This window comes from Podarcis cretensis (genome assembly GCF_951804945.1).
Source record: "Podarcis cretensis genome assembly, chromosome: 4".
In the NCBI taxonomy this organism is placed as follows: domain Eukaryota; kingdom Metazoa; phylum Chordata; class Lepidosauria; order Squamata; family Lacertidae; genus Podarcis; species Podarcis cretensis.
The window spans coordinates 75,483,194-75,506,526 of NC_137173.1; the positions used below are offsets into that span (position 1 = coordinate 75,483,194).

At 45.7% G+C, this 23,333-nt stretch overlaps 1 protein-coding gene across 1 annotated transcript in view; it reads left to right on the plus strand.

The window, feature by feature from the left end:
- The window catches only part of ATP10A (ATPase phospholipid transporting 10A (putative)), a 124,143-nt gene extending 102,540 nt beyond the window's left edge, over positions 1 to 21,603 (plus strand). The window contains exons 15-22 of the mRNA XM_079972429.1: positions 1,455 to 1,779; positions 4,963 to 5,039; positions 8,158 to 8,283; positions 11,835 to 12,035; positions 13,338 to 13,418; positions 14,745 to 14,849; positions 18,498 to 18,685; positions 20,068 to 21,603. Of these exons, the coding sequence (XP_079828555.1) occupies positions 1,455 to 1,779; positions 4,963 to 5,039; positions 8,158 to 8,283; positions 11,835 to 12,035; positions 13,338 to 13,418; positions 14,745 to 14,849; positions 18,498 to 18,685; positions 20,068 to 20,761 (1,797 nt within the window). The 3' untranslated portion in view covers positions 20,762 to 21,603. The remainder of the gene's footprint in view (positions 1 to 1,454; positions 1,780 to 4,962; positions 5,040 to 8,157; positions 8,284 to 11,834; positions 12,036 to 13,337; positions 13,419 to 14,744; positions 14,850 to 18,497; positions 18,686 to 20,067) is intronic.
- Positions 21,604 to 23,333: the final 1,730 nt, after the last annotated feature.

Sequence of the window (23,333 nt, forward strand, 5' to 3'; positions counted from 1 at the left end):
TCATAGCATGTCTGGCCCGGCTCGAGGCTTACTAAACATGTACAGTGGTACCTCAGGTTAAGTACTTAATTCATTCTGGAGGTCCATACATAACCTGAAACTGTTCTTAACCTGAAGCACCACTTTAGCTAATGTAGCCTCCCGCTGCCACCGTGTCGCCAGAGCACAATTTCTGTTCTCATCCTGAAGCAAAGTTCTAACCTGAAGCACTTTTTCTGGGTTAGCAGAGTCTGTAACCTGAAGCGTATATAACCTGAAGCGTATGTAACCCGAGGTACCACTGTATACCTAGACTTTCCTGCGTAATATGTGAGCTACCAAGCCAAGCACAGCCTTCCAGCCATGCGTGGATGCCACCCTGCCCTGGGAAGGCTTGATAAACCTCATTTTTTGCAGTGACTGAGCAACGGGAGCTCACCCCGTCGTGGGGATTCGAACCGCCGACCTTCTGATCGGCAAGTCCTAGGCTCTGTGGTGTATACCACAGCAGCACCCGCGTCCCCCCTCCATCTGTTAGGCCCCTTTAAATGTGTGATCGGCTGTGTTCAGCTTGCAAGTTGTGCAAGCCTGGCCTGGAGGTAAAATGTCCCAAAGGGATGTGCTTGATAATGAATCACAGAATTATAGAGTTGAAAGGGACCCTGACGGTCATCTAGTCTAACCCACCCTTCTTTGCAGGAATCTCAGCTAAAGCACCCAGGACAGATGGCCATCCAACCTCTGCTTAAAAATCCTCCCAGCGAAGATGACCATTGCATATGGAAGCTCTTCTGCAAAGTTCTAATGCTGTTTTCTTTTTTAATCTTCCAATCTCTCCCCTCCCCTCCTTCTGAGTGGCTGTCCTTATTCTGGTGGTTTTCATTTATATGTTGCTTTGGATAACACTGTGTCAGGGAACTGCCATCAGAGACAGAGGTGGAGGGAAGGCTCCAGAGCGATGCCGGAGAGGGTCCCAGCAGGGAGAGAGGCAGCCCAGCTGCTGGGGAAGGAAATCAACGTAACACCAGGAAAGAAGGGGGGCAGATGGGGGAATCGGAGAAAAGGCTCCAGGACTCTTCAACGGAGACTAGTGGGGAGAGCACGGGCACTCCGCTGCCCACACCCTCCCTGCGCAGAAGACTTCCGCGCAGGGAGAGTAGGAGGAGACTCGGCGTCAAAGAACTTTTTTGCTGGAAGAAGTTTAAGAAACTCCCACTGACGGATTCTGCCAGCGATTGAGACAGCCACGCAGTGAAGGGCTGTCCAGACAGAAAGGGTTCAACCAGGCAACCAAGCCAAGAGTGGCGGCAACTTAAACACGAGCAATCCCCTAGAACCATTACACACTGATTTAAAGAAATTAGGAATTTCTCAAGTAAAGCAAATCGAGATCATGGAGCAAAACCCAGAGCTTGCCTCTTTTTTCTTCTCACTGTAACTCCACACACTCAACTTATTGTTGTCTTTTATTCTAGGAAATGTGTGCCACATTGCTGGAGCAACACTTGAAGCGCATCGAGTCTAAATGTTCGAACGAAGCGGCTGAAAAACCTACCGGGAACTCGCAAGTGAGGTTCACCCCTCTCTACGTGCCGCCATCAGCCTTGGTGCATCCCAACTTGGGCTTGGTGGTTGACGGAAGGACCTTGGCTTATGCCCTCGAGAAAGGCCTGCAGGACAAATTCCTTTCGCTAGCCAGGAGGTGCCGCTCTGTGTTGTGTTGCCGCTCTACCCCAATTCAGAAGGGGATGGTTGTGAAACTGGTCAGAGACAAACTCAAAACAATGACTTTGGCAATAGGCAAGTACCTTGTCTTTCAGACTGATTAGCAGACACATTTTCTTTCTTTCAGCCAGAGCTATCCCTCTTTCATTTAAAGTGGAGGTGGGGAACATTTTCTAGCGCGAAAAGTTTCCTTCCCTTCCTTGCATTTCTTGTGGGCAAACTTCCAGCAGCCACATGGCTTTGGTGGAAGCAAAAACCAGTGGAGAAATGAATGTAATTTTTACAGTAGAAATCACTTCTTTGTTCAGAGCAGTGCATAAGCTGCCGCAAGCTTTTAGGGCACTTGCGAAGGACAACAAGATATGAAGGAGATGGCAGACAGATTAAAACAGAGAAGGCAGCTTTTGTGGGGAAATGATATTTGCCAATTTGGGGGTCGGAGGGAGCGTGGGTCATACAAAATTGAAATCGATTGCATGAATTTTAGACCTTCCTGAGCCATTTTGCTCTCAGGCACCCTCCCCACTTGAGATGGTAGTGCATTTTCCTTAGCTAAGTTCAAAACATGGCAAGAAGCTAGCCCTGTTGTATTGGGGAATCCTGCTGCCCACACTGCTTGGCGGGACACTGGGCGCCTGACCCAAAGTCCTGCCCTTACCATCTCACTGCTTCCTGATCAGGGAAGGATGAAGGAGGAGGGTGGGTGCTTAGCTCCTATCTTGCAGAAGGCAGAGCAGGATGGGGGCCACGTAGGCCTAACAACCCTTCCCCTCCCTCCTTAGCCAAGAGGAATTGGAGTCTTTAACTCCCACCCCTTAGTGTGGGGTCCCAAACTGTGTTTCATTAGACATTTTTGAAAGTGCTTATTCAAGATTCCCTCTCCCTCTCCCAGTCCTCATTTCACACCAGGGTGCTGTTGGCATGTCTCTGTAATTCATCAGGGAGAAACCACAAAAAAGTAAGATTTTCTTGGGAACATTTGGTGCTCTCTCATCAATCTCAGCCTCTGGAACTGAGGAAAACTCTTTTGTTTTTCCACTACTTCACCACCATGTATTACTCGCCGAGTGCGTTAGATCGCTATTCTTGGCACGATCCTGCAGGTTCTGGAAGAAGGCATTTCCCCTCCAGTCTTGTGGGAATGGTTATTCCTTTTGAAGGGTGAAAACTGTGAGGTATTTCTTGTGCATAGATGAGGCGTCCCCAGAGTGTTTTCTGCCTGAGGCAAAGGACAAGATGGCGCCCTCCTTCCCATTCCACATACAAAAGCCAACCAGACTGGCAGATAAACCTTACTTCGAAGCTGGCGACTGGGCAGTGCTGTCCACCACACTTAAGAACAGCGGCCTAGACTGGGGGAGAGCCGGTGCAGGATATAGGGCACTCATCCATCTTCCCAACACCTAGACTCTGCCCCCCCCCCCCCCAAGCATCTGCTGCCTGAGGCTCACTCTGCCTAATGGCAGGGCTGGGCCTGAGTGGGTTTGTTTTACAGAACAGGGCAGTGTTTCCAGCTTCGTATATCCGACTGGCATCTGTTTGCAGCACTGTGACTAAAGCGGGGAGGGCGCCAAGGCTTTCTTTCCAACCAGCTATGCCTCCAATCCCCATAGCAATATATTCAAGGGCCAGGGTTCTCTGGAAACACCCACTAGCATAAATTGCACTTCATGAGCAGAGATCTGAAAATTACACAGACTAATGCAATGAGAAACCTGGGTTGTGAGAGAAAGAGCACTATCCTCGCAAATCTAATTGCTTTTGCTTTAGAGAAGAAACAGACAATGGAGATTGTTTTTGCATGCATTTCCCTTCAGCGCTTCTGCCCCCGAAAAAATACCCTTTTAGGTGTATGATTATTGTGGGCAGATAGAGGAGCAAAGGTCTGAAGCATGTTTTGCATTATTTTTGAGAAAGATAATGCTATAAGGTCAGCAGCAGTGCTTCAGAACAATGAGAAAAAGGACACGTCCATCTGCTTTGACAGTCTTATTAAAAGATAAAGCTCGATAGAGCCTGTGGTTGCCTATTATTTCTGGCTTTCTTCTGTCTCCACAATTAGAATCGTCTTTGCTGACCGGCGATTAATTAACATATGTATTTATTGCTAGCATTCCACACACACACACACACACCAGCTAAAGTCTCCCACAGCTGTTTGGGAGTAAAAGCGGGTAGCCTGGGAGCAACAGCAGGCAGTAAAAGAAGGCAGCCGCTTTTCTTGGGCTTATAATCTGAAAGACATGACACGAAAGGAAAAGGGAATCTGTAAGGAAGAGGAAAACAAGCAAACCCACTTGGAGGAGAAGCAATCAGTTTCTCAGCAGGGCCTATGGAGCAATCCTGCTTTCCATCTCTTCCTTTACGCCAAAGATTTGAATAAACTCACTGATGACTGAGAGATGGCACATTTTGGATGACACCAATTTCCCCCCATTTAACCATAGAGTGGAACTGAATATATTATTCTAGTTATAATAATAAACTATATCCCCCCACCCAAAAAAACCACTGCTGTTCAGCAGGTTGATCCTATTTGTTTCTATGAAGGTGCATCAGATTATCAGAGCCAAACATTGCGCTCTCACCGAACTAACTCAAGGGGACAAGAAACTTGTTCTCTCTTTAAAATAAAATATCAGCATTCTAGGTGCAGTTCTGCATCCGTTACTGTATGGTGCACATCAATTTGCAGAACACGCACCTTTCTGATACTACTTCCCATGTGTACTTCCAACTAGACAGGTACTTTACAGGTACGGGTGGCCAACTAGACAGGTACTTTACAGGTACGGGTGGCCAAGTGAAAAAAGGACAGGGTCCCTACACATTTTAACACATTTTAACAGGTGTGCAAAAGAGGGGATTTCACCATGTGCAGTTTTTCATGCACCACTATTAAAACGTAGGAGTTCAGTTCAGCCGTACTGTTGTTTCCAAGAACTGGGTTCCCTTTCTCATTTGTCTGGCATATTTGCTAAGGAGAACAGGTGTGCTGCTCTGCTTTATACTACTTCATTTGATGGTTATGCATGTAAATAGTGAAGTCCAGTCTGCACAAGCAATTTAGATTGGGCTTTGCAATTAATTCCACAGCAACGTAGCCATTTCACTGCTAAATATGGCCCTGTTCCTTTTTCCTTTTCCCTTGATTTTCCATTGCTTCTTTTGCCACTGGTCATGTCTGCTTCAATTAAAAACAAATGACATCTCTTTCTCCCTCCCTCCCTCCTCCCCCCCAACCCCAATTGTTACCAGGTGACGGAGCAAACGACGTCAGTATGATCCAAGTAGCTGATGTTGGTGTGGGGATCTCGGGGCCAGAAGGCATGCAGGTACCGTATGCAGACTGAGAAGCCACCCCGGGAAAGAGTCGGATCCATATGTTTTCCATATGTCCACTTGCATCTCGTTCCCCCATTGTGCTGCAGCAAGACGCTTTGTGACAGCTGCTGCAGATTTCCGAGGTCTCGTGAGCTGCCTGCCCCAAGGTGGGCCAGCTGGGCTTTGCAAAAGTTACTTTAGCAGAGCTTACGTTGCGCAGCTTCACCTTTCGGCTAAGTTTCCTTTATAAAACTGTAAAACACCTAAAATACTTTAAAAATAGTTCTCTTAATTTTTTCCCTCAATTGCCATGTACAGTGGTACCTCTGGATACGAACGGGATCCGATCTGGAGCCCTGTTCGCATCCAGAGCAGAACACAACCCGCGTCTGCGCGGGTCGCTGTTCGCCCCTTCTGCGCATGCGCGTGATGTCATTTTGGGCGTCTGCGCATGTGCGAGCAGCGAACCCCGGAAGTAATGCATTCCGTTACTTCCGGGTCACCGTGGAGTGTAACCTGAAAACGCTCAACCTGAAGCGACTTTAACCCGAGGTATGACTGTACCTTGAATGTTCTGTTTTTCCTTAATTACTGCCTTTTGCTCTTGACGTCTGTTCCTGTCTCCTAGAGTCATCATTCAGTACAGTTGTCTTAACTTTGTACAACTAAGAGCACAACCAGATGGCGGTACTTTGGGGGATTGGTAGCACTGCTTTATGACACCTGAGCCCTTAAGTAGAGAGGCGCTTCAGACTCTTGCAGGTGCCACACCCCCACCCCCACCCCGCAAAAGCAAACAGGAGCCACAAAATGTAAGAAGCAGTCTGACAGACAGAACGAGAAGCTTTTCCCATGGTTGTATTTATACCATGGAAAGGGCTTGCCCTGTTGCGTTTCTGCCTGCCACACAACTGTTAAAGGCAGAAGAGACCTGCTCTCCTCCATTGCTAACCCTAAGCCATGCAAAGAATTCAGTGAGTAAATAGCAGCAGCAAAAATTAGGAAATGATGTGTTAATATGCAGTGGTACCTCGGGTTAAGTACTTAATTCGTTCCGGAGGTCCGTTCTTAACCTGAAACTGTTCTTAACCTGAAGCACCACTTCAGCTAATGGGGCCTCCTGCTGCTACCGCGCCGCCGGAGCACGATTTCTGTTCTCATCCTGAAGCAAAGTTCTTAGCCTGAGGTACTGTTTCTGGGTTAGCGTAGTCTGTAAGCTGAAGCATATGTAACCTGAAGCGTATGCAACCCGAGGTACCACTGTATTCTGAAATGAGAAATATTGAAAATGGACATCTGTGACCATATAACATTCACTGGCAAGATGAAGTGAGGAGATGCTGGCAATAAACACACACCTCAAGCCTTGATAAGCAACAACAAAAATTCTCTGAGCATGTGCATTTTTCTGCCTTAAAAACATACTTTATCCACCATTGGGTTTTTTGCTCATTTTCTGCTCTGCCTTTGGCCAGCCAGTAACTCCCAGCCTAATCTACCTCACTTGGCTGTTGTGAAGTTCTAAAAGGGATATTAAAATGGCTGCAAAAAAAGAACTTAGTCTTTATATCATAGGCATCAGGTTTTATTTCCTTTAACCACAGAGATGCAATTTTGTTCTGTAAAGGGCCATGTTTTCTCATCCATGAACCTAAAACTAAGAGCTTGTTTATACCTTTTCTTGGAGGCTTACCTCACAAGAGAGGCCTCGGATGCCATAAATGCAGAGAAATCTTGAGAAAAGAGCAGCTTTTTCCATCATCTCACTAAATATTTATTTTATCACCAAGTATCGTCTTGGCTTCCATAAGTGTTGGTTTTATGAATGGGGATTATTAAATAGTGGTTTGTGCCACATGCCGTTGTTCCTATGAAATGTGGAAGGAAACTGAGTCTGTCAGTGCGTTCAAATAGCTTTCTCCTCTCCTCTCTCTCTCCCTGATCAGAAATAGACCTAAAGGGGGTGGGGTGGGGAGGGAAATGCAGTCAGGCAATTTTGTGGAAATACTAAAGTAAACATGTTTGCATTTTCATTCCATTATGTAGAAAGATTGAAGAACAGAGAAATGGGAAAACTAACGGACAGTCTTCTAATATTTATAAACAGCCAGTTAAATGCATTGTTCATGGCCAGCCATTCTTGGCCACCCCTTCGACTTGTCGGGCAGATTCCTGGCGCGTTGCTTGGGGTGGCTGGCTGGCTGATGCCTATAGGTGCCGAGGGTCAGAGAAGGACCATTGCTCCAATGTGAACGCCAGCTTTGGGAAACTGATCAGTCATCTTCCCCATCTCCCCCTCCAGTAGGGGTGAGGGGCAATCAGGGTCTGTAAGTGGAATATGACTGAGAGAGGGGGGGAAATGGGATGGAGGATCTGGAAGCATCTTAGAGAGCACTTAACTCCCCCTGGGGATCTGGTGTGGGGCAGTGAACATAAGAACTTAGCAGCTGTCTGCTGAGTCTAGCCAGTGGCCCCTCTAGTCCAACATCTGTTCTCCCACTAGCAAGCCAGGTGTCTATGGTTAGCCCAAAAGCAGGAGCTGAGCAGAACAGTGCCCTCCCCTTTTGTGATTCCCAGCAACTGACATTCAGAAGCACGCTGTCCTGACAGTGGAGGCGGAACATGGACATTGTGCCTAGTATTCATTGGTGGACTTGTCCTCCACGAATTTAACTAAACCTCTTATTGGTGGACATCACTGCCACTTGTGAGGGGCGGATTCCATGGTGTAACTAGGTGCTCTGGGGTTCTACTGCACTTACGTTTACATAAGCACATGTATCCTTAATTCCTGCGAGCCCAGAAATCCCAATGAAATGGGAAGCGCTGCAGAATATATCAAGCAATGAATGTTCCAGCGACATCCACCGTAGCAGTTCTCAGTGGAGTCAGTTGCATAAGAATAAGTCTTTGAGTGATAAGATATTGAAAGATTGACAGATCAGCCTTGGAGCACTTTAGTAAGCTGATCAGAGGGCATTTCCTCCCTTTTATGAATATCTGTGTTCCCAGCGTTATTTCAGGGGCATCTGTGGATTTCGGCTTGTTTCCACCTAAAATTGTTTTTTTTAAAAAAAATATTCAAATAACATCTGCAGAAGGATAATGTCAACTCTTCTTGCCTTGAAGGCTGTGATGGCAAGTGACTTCGCAATCCCAAAGTTCCGGCACTTGGAAAAACTCTTGCTTGTGCATGGCCATTGGTGTTACTCACGACTCGCCAACATGGTGCTGTATTTCTTCTACAAAAATGCAGTAAGTGTGTGTTAGCTTTGTAGCCTGAACATGTTTCCGGATTGTACTTAGGAGTGCCTTTTCACTTACGCAATGTGCTGAGAAGATGGTGACGCTTTTGATTTTTGCTTTGACCTGTTAATCGTGACTCGTGCTTGCAGAACCTTGCATGCACAACATGCAGAAACTTCTTTTGGAGGCAGAATATGGAGCCATATTCTGCCATGAATGGGGAGGGTGCAAAGCACAACATCCTGCCAAAATAGGGGGGGACAGAAGGATGTTACTCCGGTGCTCCAGAATCTATGTTGACTTCACATACTGGGGATGGGGAACCTATGGCCCTCCAGATATTGTTGCACTCCAAGTTCCATCGGCCACAGCCACAATGGGTGATGGTCAGGAATGATGGGGATTGTAGTCCAGATAATCTTGGAGGACCACAGGTTTCCTCCATTCTATCCTAGAGCTTCCTAGGAACAATTCACTTTGCTGGTTCTGAACTATAGTCACCGAAATGGCTTGGACCCAAGTATATGAGAGATGTGTTCAGTCGCACTCCATATAAGCAGCCCAAATGCTTGTGTTAAGCCAAACTTTGCACAAATCAGCAAACATGCAGGCTCCCAGAAAGGAGATTTTGTCCTATGGTTTGCAGCTTGCGGGATGCCTTGAGAGAGGTGAAACATGAGCCAAGGTTTGGACTGGACCCAGACCATGGTTTAGCAAAGCAGCCACAGTATCCTCCATAGGAGCCTGCACATTTCTTTGTTTTGTACTAAGCCATGGTTTGCCATATTGTTAACATGAGAAGGAGGTGCCGTGTTGCTTGTGATGGTGAAGCCTTGAGGAGAACAATCTGTGCATCAGGCAGTCATACAGAGGAACAGTGACGCAGCATGTCTATCAAAAAAGAGGAAGGAGAAGGAGAGACAGAGGAGGAGAGAAAGAACAGGGTTTGGGGATTAGGATCTTGTGATGGGAAATTTGAAGCAGTCGGATTGCGAATTAGTCGTGTGACAGGTGGAGAGAAAAAGTGACAGACAGCATGGGAGACAACGTATTCTCCCGACGCCTCTTGGTGGGCAAGGGGATGTTGTGTACATCCTGTAGTTATTTATCATCTGCAGGCCTTTCGGGGTAGTAGGTGTTCTCCCTTTCAGAAGCCCAACTCGGTAGCATTCTGTGGAGCAGATGCCATAGTTCCACATTATCCCTTTATTTTAGGAGTTTTCATCTGGCAACACTTGTTAAAATGCAGATGGCTGGCATTTACAGGAATAGCAGACCCTGCTGCGTGACAGGAATCGCGTGCCGAAGAATCAGTCTGTATAAATTTGATAACAAGAATAAGACTTGCTACTTAGGGATAAGTTACGGAGCAGGTTTGGCAGGCTCGAGGCTTGCCTAAATCTCCTCCTCAAGGTCCACCAGCCAGAATCATTCACAGCGTTGCAAGTTAGGGCAATATTCAATAAGCCATCAGACTATAATAGTAAACAGTAAAATTAAATATTAGCAAATAATAATTAATCCGTTTACAGTTGTCAGTTACAATATGATGAAATTCCTGGCCTCTGAGATTGACCTTTCAAAGAACTGCTCTTAACATAATTCCTGGAATACTGGGGTCACCAAAAGCACTGAGCCTCCAGCAGATTAGGCTGACAGAATGATTTTGCAGGCTCTGTCTCAGCCTGTTCATCACCTGTATGAAGTCCTTCAGCCCAGAGAGCAGGTGCCTCTGAAATTTGCACACATTTGGATTTGAGGAAGAGAGGGGGGAAACAATCATGCAGTTCAGTTTTCATTTATTGTATGAGTTCCTGATACGGTTTGCTCAGAGGCTGCCTATAAATTAAACATAAAGCTTTCAGAATCGTCTTGTCCTGAAGATCCCTCAGAGAGCAATTCAAGTTTCAATAGTTCTTCTTCTTGTTGTTTTTAATGAGAATTCCTAAGGCAGAAAGGCTGAAACAAGTTTGCGTTGGAGTAGCATCTTTGAAGCCAACAGAACTACTCCAGAGAAAATTGTTAAGACGACTGCACTAGTGGTATCTGACCAGAGCAGCGTTTATATTTCTTGCTTGTATAGCCCGCATTGTAAAAATGGAAACACGGCAGATGCACTCACAGAAATGCACATTTGAGATGCCCTGTAATTATAAATTATTTGTAATAAGCATCTCGGAATAATACAAGAGCAGAAGCACTTGTAGCATCAGCAATTTTCTGTAGAAATTGTGCAGCTGGTTTCCTGCACAGGACTGGGGTCGGGTGGGAGTTGCACTGGTCAGAGGAAACCCCCCCCCCTTAGTGTGCCAAGCATCCAAACATTGGGCATCCAGGCTCCATCTAGTCAAGACTTCCAGGTATAGAACGGTATATAAATTCAGTAAATAAAACAACAATAAATAATCCATAGAATTTCACCATCAGCATGTTGGTGTTTATGCATGTGATAAGCCATATGATATTCAGTATGTTGACCCCCAAGCTTGCTGAAGGGGCAGGGATGGCCGGCATGGTCCTGATCCCCCTTTAAATGTGTGCAACAGAATGGGGGCTTGGGTTCTGAGTTTGCAACCGTTAGGAGCAGTTGTGTTTAGCTGCTCACTCTTAAATCACAAGCCGCCAGCCTCGTGAAAGATCAAAAGCCCGTTGTGGGGACCCGAAGAATAGAAATGCACAGCAACAATTCAAGTGTTATAGAGCAGGAGTTGGAGGGCCTGTGGCCCTCTGGGTGTCATTGGATTCCATCTCCCATCAGCCCCAGCTAGTATGGCCAATGGGCAGGGACAACTGGAGTTGTAGTCCTGCAATACTGGAGGGAACCAGGTTTCTCACCCCTGATGTAGAAGGATTTGGGTTCAGATAAGACTTTATCTGGTTCCCAGTTTTCCTGCCCTGTTGATTCGGTGGGGTGAGGTGGAGAGTAGACACGAGTCTCGGAGGAAGCTTCCCACATGACCATAGCTGGAGGGAGAACTGATTCTAAAAACTTTTGTGTTGTCTTTGAACTCAGTTACCCAAAGCAACCACAAGGATATCTAAAATCAGGTCAGGTTTGGGTGAGAACTGGACAGCCTTTGTGCGATTTGCATGGGACGTGCGCTTTGCACAGCCCCATTGTCGGTCTCTGAACTTCTACACAACCCACACATTGGCTGGTTTGGAGAAGCTGGGATGGAAGGCAGGGTGGTTTTAAAGTGCCACTGTTTGTTTTATTTTTATTTTTTATTGCAAATGTAGCAGAATTCTGTGTACTCTTTCCTAATCTAAATCCTTTTCCATTTTGGTTCCTGGGACATCTGCCTGCAGAGTTACCACTTTACAGGGGGGGATGAGAAATTATTTTTGATACCTATGTGCATACAGTTTCTCTCCCTCCCTGAGTAGGTTAAACCATTGTTTAGCTGTCTCTATTCCTTTTGTTCAAAGAAAGTCCAGGCACAGGGCACAAAGAGAGTTAATATATCCAAAAAGTTATAGAGTGATGTTATGCTTGCAAGTCCCGAAGGTTGCATATGGTTAATGTGTGTGTTCCCCCCCCTTTTTTTTTTCTGTCAAAGATGTTTGTAGCTCTTCTCTTCTGGTTCCAGTTCTACTGCGGGTTTTCCGGGTCTTCGATGATAGATCAGTGGTACCTGATCTTCTTCAACTTGTTATTCTCATCCCTTCCCCAACTGATAGTTGGAGTGCTTGATAAAGACGTACCAGCAGATATCTTAATTGCTGTGCCTCAGCTCTACAAAAGTGGTCAGAACATGGAGGTAAGGGGTGGGCTGGGGGACCTTGTCTTTCCTCTATGTCCCTAAGATCTCGCAGTGGGAGATTGGCCGCTCGACATTCACTAAACATTTAAGTCATAATAAGCGTTGCTAAGGAAGTTTGAAAAATTGCTTGAGCTGTGTAAAGAGCACAGCCTGTCAGAGAATTCTCTGTATAAAACACCGTGTGACATTTTCCCAAGAAAAGCTGTTTGGAGAATACAGGCAAGAGTGAAATATCTTGTGGGTTCCTCTGAAGAGGAATGCTAAGGAGCCAGATTAGGTTGGGATCAGGACGTTGTTTGTAGATTACAAGAGCAGGAAAGCACAACGTAAAGGCAGGTGAAGAGTCATGAACACCTCATTCCCCAGCCCCAGTACCTATGAAACTTCATCTTTAAAGATAATGAGCTGGATCCAGATTAAGTCAGCTGAACCTTGTTCCCATTGAAATCTGGTTCCCATTAAAATCCATGGGGCTCATGGCTTGTCTTCCAGTTCACTTAGTCTGGATTCAACACTTCCTTTGGCGAGTTGATGCAGTCTTGAACAAAAGTAGAGTCATGTTTAGGAACCTGATGGTCAGGCCAGATCAGGAGGCAAGAGGTAAAGAGTGTAGCTTCAAAGGTTGTGCATTGTGGGAATATCTGGAGGGCTATAGATGGAAGTGAATATGTTCAAGCTCATCCCATGACAGGCTGGCTTGGAAAATAAGGTGAATTAGTGGGAGGGATTGCATCTGAGCCAATCAGACTGTCATCAGTCACCCAGCCTCCCCTAACCCCTCCCCCCCCCCCACTTCCCTTTCAACCCCAGCCAGGGGGCAGAAGAGACAGCATGACTCCTTGTGTGGTGCAGCCACATGATTGTCATGAAGACTCAAGGCATTTTTCCTCCCAAGGAGTACAGTAGCTCTTTGAGGGGAATGTTGGGCAGGCTGGAGGCTGAGTGGGGATAAGTTGTAAGAAGGAAAAGAGGCTTTTGGGGGTGGGGGCTGATGAGCTAAGGTAAGAGGGAAGGTGGGTTTTAGGCTCGGTTGGGGGATAAGCTCAGAATTTAATCTGAGGCAGAGAAGAATTGGAGGTCTTGTAATGATCACTTTTTAACTGAAGCCCTCAGAACTTGTATGTGGGCGTGATCTCAGAGACTTTCACAGGCGTCTCTAGATGGACTTGACTGGGACAGAAATCTACAACTTGAGCTGCTCTGTGCCTTTTTGCAGTTGATTTTTTAAAAACAGAAAAAATACAAATTGTGTCTTATCGGATTCAAAGCTTTCGCTTCCCCCCTTTTTTTCCATTGCAGGAGTACCAGCCACATATGTTTTGGATGAATATGATCGATGCTCTCTACCAAAGCCTGGTTTGCTTTTTCATCCCATACTTTGTAAGTTACCAGTTGTAGACATGCTGAAGCTCTGTGTGTGTGTTCTCTTGCCCCCTTCCTACCAGCTGCATTCACCATCACGTGCTGGGAGAGCACATTCTGCCCCCATCCCTGGCTTCAATGCCTTCCCATGTGCTCAGAAGATGAACTTCTGCAGCAGGAATTCTGCTCGACTTGTGGAGTTCAAAACTCTTGTTGCCAGCAAGAATACCCACTGAAAAGGGCTTCAGCAACGGGGTTCTTTAAGTGTATGCCCAGAGACAGAATGTATGTGTGAATGTGGCAAATAACATGTTGTGAGTCATGACTTTCGGTCGGGCTCTTTATGGAGCACATCTTTGGTGGCAATCTCAGGCTTGCCTCTGTGTAGCATGTGAAAATGCCTTAAGCTTTCAAATGTGTTGTCCTCTTAGTTTGCCGAATTAAGATGACATAATAACAAAGCGTTCAAGGAAGAATGGAGACCATGGATGGACTGTCTATCAAAGTATCACCCACACATGAAGTCACGGGCAGTATTTGCAATTTAAGCAGTGGGTTACTGAAAGAACTAACGATAGTGTCAGGGACTGGGCAGAGGAGGAGGAAGAGTGGGGGAGACCACCTCCCCATCCTGACCCTTCCAGGGAGGAGGAAGAGGAAGACAGTATAAATTTACAACAGGGGTTTGAGGGAGGTCACAGCTCAGAGGCAGATGAGGAGCGAAGTTGGGAAATCATGGGAGAGCCAGAGCAACACCTGGCTGACACATTGTCATTAGAAAGCATTCCAGACCCTCCATCTCCAAGAACCTGGCAGGCCTTAAAAGTAGGAGAGCAAAGAGCTCAAAGACAGAGGGCACTTAGTGGCACCCATAGAGGAGATGTTGAGGATGACGAATGAGGAAGTGGGAGAGAAGGGGGGGGTGGAGATTCACTCAGGACAACGCCATTATCCAAGAGGCTGGGTTCTATAGCCTCTCTCTGTAAAGTTTGAAATAAAAAAGGTCTGTAAGAAACTTTTCCTTGTCTTTATACTTTCCTGGGCAACCAGCCAAGAGCCACTGACAGCGTCCTGAGAGAAAGTGAAGTTTAGATAATAAAAGCATAAGTGTGGTAAAACAGTTAATAATAATAATAACAACAACAACAACAACTCATCAGGAAAGGAGGGGGAAGAAGAAACTGTTTTTTAAAAAATATGGTATATGACGATAAACACTTGGGAATATTTTTGGAGATTTAATAAAATTGACATAGAATGAGCTTTTCAAATACATTGAGCATGTTTATTTGTTGGATGTTTTTAAACAACCAAATTTGTCTAATCCCCATTTTATGTTTTCAGACGTATTATGATTCAGATGTGGACATATTCTCCTGGGGAACTCCAGTCACCACCATTGCTCTCTTCACCATAATATTGCATTTGGCTATCGAAACCAGAACCTGGGTGAGTTGCCTACCCAAGCACAGCATAGCAGTCTGCTCTCTTTGCCTTACCTGTCACTCTTGCTACGCATCTTCCAGGGTCTCTCTATTTCGCTGGTTTTATTAGCAGTTCCAACAGAGAGCGGCTTGAGACTGTAGTGTAGCAGTTTTATATGTTCCATTTAAATAACGCTGCATTGAATTTTCCCCTGACTAGAATGCTTTCTGTACATTCACAAGAGGAGAGCAGGTCAGCTGCCAGGTTCTTTCTTGGGGACTTTCTTCTTGACCTTGAGCAAATATTTCTGCATCTCACACAGAACAGGCCCAGTTCAAACAGCTGGCTTATCCAACTGTCATCCTTTTGAGGCATTCAGTTTTACAGGCAGAAAGCATCTTCAGGTAGGGCCGGAAATGACTTCTGCCAGAAACCCTGGAGAGAACCACTATCCAACAGAGGGAGGGGGGCTGACTCAATGTAATGTTTTTTTTATTTACTTGTTTGTTTGTTTGTTTGTTTGTTTGTTTGTTTTTGCAAGATTTACCATATTTTTTGTTCTATAGGATGTACTTTTTCCCCTCGAAAAATTAAGGGGAAATGTGTGTGCGTCCTATGGAGCGAATGCAGGCTCCTTGGCTTCAGCTATAGCAATGCGAAGCCTCCAAAGTGTAGAGGGAGCGCTCCCTCCGCACTCTGGAGGCTACGCGTTGCTTTCGCTGAAGCCTGGAGAGCGAGAGGGGTCGGTGCGCACCGACCCCTCTCGCTTTCCAGGCTTCAGGGATAGCCGCCTGAAGACTTTGGAGCACAACGGGAACTTGCGCTGTGCTCCGAAGGCTTCGGGTTCCTTTTGCTGAAGCCGGGAGAGCAAGACTCTCCTGGCTTCAGCAGAGAGGGACAGCTGCGCAGCACCCCTTCAGTGAAGTGGGAGGAGAAATGGAAGGGGCTCCGTTTCTCCTGCTGCTTCGCTGAAGGGGCACTGAGCAGAGAGGGGGAGATTTTTTTTTTCTTTTTCTCCCCCTCTAAAACAGGGTGCATCCTATGGTCGGGTGCGTCCTATAGAGCGAAAAATAAGGTATGCACTGCTTGTTTGTAAAGAAACTTCAAAGCGGTTTACGAAAAGGATAAAACAAAAAATATAACCAGTGGAAAAACCGTTTGGAACATTAAAAGAAATAATTAGAATCAACAATAAACTCAAAACTATATTAAAACACAGGTCAGCACTCTGCATATCTGGGTGGACTTGCCTAAATAAGAATGTTTTTAGCAGGTGCCCTACAGGTAAAGGTAAAGGACCCCTGGAAGGTTAAGTCCAGTCAAAGGCGACTCTGGGGTTGCGGCGCTCATCTCGCTTTCAGGCCGAGGGAGCCGGTGTTTGTCCACAGACAGCTTTCCGAGTCATGTGGCCAGCATGACTAAACCGCTTCCGACACAACAGAACACAGTGACGGAAACCAGAGCGCACAGAAACGCCATTTACCGTCTCACCACAGTGGTACCTATTTATCTACTTGCAATGGCGTGCTTTCGAACTGCTAGGTTGGCAGGAGCTGGGACAGAGCAATGGGAGCTCACTTTGTCACGGGGATTCAAACCACCACGTTCTGATCAGCAAGCCCAAGAGGCTCGGCACCTGCCTGGTCAGAGAATCATAGAATTGGAAGGGAACCCAGGGGCCATCTAGTCTGACCCCCTGCAATGATGTCAGCAGACAAGGAGTTCCAGAGTATGGGAGCTGCCACACTAAAAGATCCATTTCTTAGAGATGCAGAATGAGTACTAAGTGGTGCCTGTAAAAGGAATTCAAAGCAATCAAGTGGTGATACACAGGCTATGGCAATCTTTCATGTGAACCGGTCCCAACTGAACTGGCTTTACGTATATGCTAATAGTAACACCTTGAATTTGGTAGCAAATAAGCAGCAAATCAGTCTGGGTCTCTGAGAAGAGGTGTTATATCCCGACCGGGTCCTGCCAGCAAGTGTGTCGCAGCATTCTGCACTCGCTTCAGCTTCCAGATCAAGGGAAGCCCCACAGAGCACACTGCAGTAATTTAATCTTCCAGTAACCAATGCTTGAACTCCTGTTCAGTTGTTAAGGAGAAATAGTGATGATATCAGCATACTTCCTAATGACCGATGTCACTACTTCTTCATTTGCTTTACACAGGCCATATTGATTGTTAGAGCTCTCCTTTTACCCCTTTAAGGGTAGATCTCAAACATTTGAGTTTATTGTGCAACACCCAATCTGCTCCGGTTGTACATATTTATGTGTGTATAAACAAAACAGAATTATCCCAAATGTGGGAAGGAATGTGCTATTTTATTATCGTCTGATTGTGGTGTGGAATGGGAGGGTAGACAGACAGGGAACCTCTGCCGTTCAGTGAGGAAAAATCTTTGTTGCTTGCTAGTATTTGCCTTGCCAAGCCTGAAGCAGCTGTCTAGGTTGTAGTATAAACTTGTCACCAGTATTCCTCCACTCACACAAACACACCCTCTTGGGTCTTCTTTTATGGTTCGTTCCAATCTTATCTGTTCCTTCCTTCAGTTATTATTTTCCCTCTTCTGGGACTAACTGCCTGTTCATTTTTGAGGGATAAGAACCTTCCAAATGGAGCAGTCATGAAACTCTCTTGCTGCGAGCCATTGGTGTCTAGGACCACAGTTTTGTGTGTTGGTGCTATTTGTTCCATTTATGAATCACTTCCCATTAAAACATCCTGAAGCTATTTCAGTGCTGCTATTGCGGCAGCTACATTGCCAGGTAACACATTGCTGGATTGGAATTAGGAATTGGGAAAACAAATTCCCATCAAGTTTTGCGGAGCTATTGTATATTGTTTACAATCTGTAGTGATACATAGTACAATCAAACCTCGGTTCCCTAACGGAGTCATACGTTTCGGCTCCCGAACGCTGAAAACCCGGAAGTAAATGCTTCCGTTTTCAAACATTTTTTGGAACCTGAACGTGCGATGCGGCTTCCGCTAAGTGCAAGAAACTCTTGCAACCAATGGAAAGCCGTGCCTCAGTTTTCAAACATTTCGGAAGCCGGACAGGGTTCCAGAACGGATTACGTTTGAGAACTGAGGCATCACTGTATCCCCAAGTTCTGTTCTCTGGAACTGTTTCATGAGGATACCATGGTCAATGGTAACAAAAGCCCAGAGATAGATAAAAAAGCAGCTTCTCATGTTCTTAATTCCATCGCATCAAATTTATAGCTTCCCAACTCCTTTTCACCCTGTATATGAAGGAAACGAATTGCAATCCATGGCTTAGTGTTGCATTCAGAGCAGGAGTTATGGTTTGTTTCATTCCAACAAACCATGATCAGATATAATGCTAAGCCGGGGTGTGTTTCCTCTAAGTCAGGCATAGGCAAACTCGGCCCTCCAGATGTTTTGGGGCTACAACTCCCATCATCCCTGACCACTGGTCCTGTTAGCTAGGGATGATGGGAGTTGTAGTCCCAAAACATCTGGAGGGCCGAGTTTGCCTATGCCTGCTCTAAGCTAGGAGGAGAGGACCAGACACAATTTCCCTGTGTACAGCAAACCATGGTTTATCATGACATGTGAGCGCAGCCATTGTGAAAATCCTTTGCCATGTTGTTCGGCATTCCGGAATTGCACATTAATTTTGAGGATGTTTCTCTTTTTAGACTTGGCTGCATTTGTCATCTTGTGTCTTCAGCGTTGTTTTGTTCTTCATTGTTGCTCTCCTTTACAACGCGTCTTGCCCAATATGTTACCCTCCATCCAATCCCTACTGGACCATGGAAAAGCTGATGGGAGATCCTATGTTTTATCTGACTTGCTTCATAACACCGGCTGTTGCTTTGCTTCCGAGGTAAAGTATTTTTCCCCCTTCTTCTTCTGTATATTTGTTAGTGGACAGACCTCGTTTTCATTCTTTTGTGAAGATATTGCTATGCTGCAGGCATGTGCATATGCAGAAATAATCAAAATGTGTCCTAGAGCTGTCAAGCCCAAATGAATCAATAGTTTTGTTTTGTTTTTAGCTGTTGGCCATAACAAATATATGAAATGAATATCAAATAGATCACAACAAAGCAGATTTGTGAACAGATAAATAAAAACCCTACCTAAATTCACATAACAAAAGACACTATGCGTTAATATGTTTTAAGAGATGTGTGCAGATTCTTATGTACAGTGGTACCTTGGTTCTCAAACTTAATCTGTTCCAGGAGTCTATTCGACTCCTGAAACACTTTGAAAACCAAGGCATGGCTTCCAATTGGCTGCAGGAGCTTCCTGCACTCAAGCAGAAGCAGAATTGGACGTTCGCCTTCTGAAAAAGGTTCACAAACCGGAACACTTACTTCCGGGTTTGCGGTGTTCAGAAGCCGATTCGTTTGACACATAAGTCGTTCGAGAACCAAGGTACCACTGTATAATAGAAATGAACTATGGAGAGAGATTGGGTCATGCCCACTGACTCCAATACCGAGAAGGCCCTCTTCCTGGTTCCCTGTAACCTAACAATGAGGGAACCGCCAGAAGGCCCTCGGCACTGGACCTTAGTGTCCGGGCTGAACGATGGGGGTGGAGACGCTCCTTCAGGTATACTGGCCTGAGGCCGTTTAGGACTTTAAAGGTCAGCACCAACACTTTGAATTGTGCTTGGAAACATACTGGGAGCCAATGTAGGTCTTTCAGGACCGGTGTAATATCGTCTAGGCGGCCATTCCCAGTCTGGCTGCCGCATTCTGGATTAGATGTAGTTTCCAGGTCACCTTCAAAGGTAGCCCCACATAGAACACATTGTAGTAGTCCAAGCAGGAGATAACTAGAGCATGCATCACTCTGGCAAGACAGTCCATGGGTAGGACAGCTGCCCTGGACACAGAATTGACCTGCGCCTCCATGGACAGCTGTGAGTCCAGAATGACTCCCAGGCTGCGCACCTGGTCCTTCAGGGGCACAGTTACCCCATTCAGAACCAGGAGTGCATCGAAAAGTGCCCAGCCATTTCTCCCTAGTATTATGATGACAAAGACGGGAACACCAGAAAGTAGTTGATGGAGGAAGGGTCTCACCACCTCCATTCTCAAAGGACAAACCTTTCCTCAAATGGCATTCTGGCCGAGCATCCCACCAGCACCGTTCAGACAAAGTGTACTTGGGACAGTGTTCTTTTGGTACATTCTCTTTTCTCAGTTCAATGACTTATTTGGTCCTTTGTGGTCCTTTTCATCTCCCTGGCAGGTTCCTGTACCGAACCCTTCAAGGGACTGTGTTTCCCACCCAGCTTCAGCTTGGCCGCCAGTTGTCCAAGATGCCCCCAGATGCTCGCAACCAGCTTTTAAACAGATGGCACACCAAGAAGGAGGCTGGTCCCCACAAATACACCTGCGCTCATTACTCTCCCGAAACCCCGCATTTCCTCGTCGGCGACTCTTTAAAAGCCTATAGCCAAAACAGTCCCTCCAGGTTATCTCAGCAAGGGAAAGAACAGGCTAAACAACCAAAGACCGTGCCCACCACGGAGTTAAACCCCCCTGCTCCCCCTCTTGGTGCTCAGCTATATGAGGGGGACGGGTGTTTTATGTCGGCTCGCAGTCAAGAGGAAACACCTTTGGGTTTTCACAAAGGCACTTCGGAGCTGGAGCCGAACTTAGTAGATGAGACATTCCAAAGGAACTCGACAGCAGACCAGGCGGACTTCAGCGTGTTGAACTGGATCACATCGACTTCATTGTTCAACGGCATTGAGAGAGAACTGCCTTGGTTTTCGAGCAGTTTACAAAATGGAAGGTGGAACAATGCAGCTCCCGGCAGCTGCAGTTCTCAGGACCTCAAAGGCTCGGTGGAGCAGGCCTCAACCTGTTTCCAGGAAGAAGGAGGAAAGGCTTCCGGTGGCTTCTTCCATACAGAACCTCTTGAGTCCACTTGTTTATGACATAGGCGTTGTAGCGCATACAGTTGTACCTTGGAAGCTGAACGGAATCTGTTCCGGAAGTCCGTTCAACTTCCAAAAAGTTCGGAAACCAAAGTGCGACTTCTGATTGGCTACAAGAAGCTCCTGCGGCCAATCGGAAGCCACAGAAGCCCCATTGGACGTTTGGGTTCCAAAAAACGTTGACAAACCGGAACACTCACTTCCGGGTTTGCAGCGTTCAGGAACCAAAACGTCTGAGTATCAAGGTGTTCGGGATCCAAGTTACGACTGTATTTTCTATTTGCACAAGAGTATAGTATTGCTCTGTTTCCAATGCTGGAACAGAAAGTCAAGGTACATAGTTTTATTTTGAAAGGATGTTTAAGCACAACATGTTGAAAAGAAAAGCTTTATATACAAAGAAAAGAATCCATATATGTATTTATTTTTCATCTCATTTTATACAAATGCAATGTGTTTTTTATTTTTATTTGCTTCTCTTCTGTTATGGGCTCCTGTTATGTACCAAGTGGCAGCTGTTGGATTTCTACCAACAAGTGAATGTGGTCACCATTGGTTCAGCTATGCAGGGCAGGGGAAATCCTACACTGACTTAATAAAAACTGGGCATCCCCCATTGAGTTTCTTTGGGGGAGGGAACAAGAGATGTCTGCATGGAACCAAAGAGCTAGGAAATCCATCAGAAACAAAAACCCCGTATGTACGATGTTACACTGCCAAGGACATAGCAATATTGAAAATTTACAGGTGTGGCCCTCCTTCCTCCATTTTTTAAATATTTCAACCATAGCAGTTTATGTATTGTGACAAAATAAGAAATAAATGAAGATCTATGTTGCAAAGATGTTTTCCTCTCTTCTGTCGGTGAAGGTACAGTTCTTTGTTTAAAGTCTGGGCCATTTGCAGTGAGAGTTGGAAGGGACCACAAGAGTCATCTAGTCCAACCCTCTGCAATGCAGAAATCTTTTGATGCACATGGGGCTCAAACCCACAACCCTGAGTTTCAGAGTCTCGTGCTCTACCAACTATGACCCTTGAAAGAAGATATAATATGCTAGGGAAATTGTGAGGCTTGTACCAGCTCAAGGCGGCTTACAACATGAAAAAAATTACATAATATAACAAAAATAGTAATAAACAGTAAAAAGTACACAACCAAATTGAACTATTTCTGCATTATATTTAAATAAAGATACCAATAAAGTTCTAAAATATACAAAAAAATGTTATCATTAGCAACAGCAGCCACCCCCAAACCACACCCAACTGTCAGCGGAATGGTGGAGGTTCAGGGTTCAATCCTGCAGGGAGTGTGTCAAAGTTGGCCCACAGGTGGGGGGGAGATAAATATCTGCCCTCCCCCAAACCTAAAAGGTTCTCCAGCCCTGACTAAGGTAAAAAGGTAAAGGATTCCTGGACGGTTAAGTCCAGTCAAAGGCAACTATGGGGTTGTGGCGCTCTTCTTGCTTTCAGGCTGAGGAAGTTGCCGCTTGTCTACAGACAGCTTTCCAGGTCATGTGGCCAGCATGACTAAACCTCTTCTGGCACAATGGAACACTGCAACTGAAACCAGAACGCACGGGAAAGCTGTTTACCTTCCAACCTCAGCGTGCTTTTGAACTGCTGGTTTGGCAGGAGCTGGGACAAAGCAACGGGAGCTTTCCCCATTGCGGGGATTCGAACTGCCGACCTTCTGATCGACAAGCTCAAGAGGTTCAGTGGTTTAGACCACAGCACCACCTGACTTAATGGGGAGTGGAAGCCCATACTGAGCAGCCTAAACATCTGGGTGGATGTCTCACCCACCAACTGCCTCTCCATCTTGCTAGGACTGAGCTTTCAGTTATTGGCACTTATCCAGTCAATTACTGCTCCCTGACACCAGTTCAGCACTTCCAGTGTCTCACCTAATAGAGATGTAAATGAGAAGCAGATTTGGATGTCATTGGCATACTGATGGCACCTCCTCGCTCCAGCTCCTGAGATGACCTCACTCAGCAGCTTGAGATCAAGTTTCAGTGATGAAAATGAATTCAGGTCCTGTCTTATTTTGGATGCATGGTTATTATTTTGTTTTTAATCCTATCTTGTTAGAGGGCTGAGAGTGGGTAAAGGCATTTTAAGGAGGGAAATGCAGTAAAATAGACCACTGAATGAAAATAAATAAGTGATTTAGCATAAAAGACTGACATATAATATTATTTGTCTGATTTGGCACAGAGACTTTAACAGTGTGATCCTATGTGTGCTTACTTATAAGTAAGTGCCGCTATATTCAGTGGGGCTTACTCCTAAGTAAGCATGCATAGGACTACATCATTGGTGATTCAGAAGTGCTAAGGTGTAGATTCTCCATAGTATCTGTGAGGAACTGGAGACAGTTCGGAATTTTCCCAGAATTGAAAGAGGTCATGTTGCAGCTTTGGATGAACTCAGAAGAAGAACTTGGCGATTTGGAAAGAAACACTTCAAAGGAGATCAAGCCTGTTGAGGACATTTGTTGTCAGATTTTGGTTTCATCCAGAACATTTGTTGTTGTTGGGCTGTAACTTCTACCAGCTCCCACTGGGTC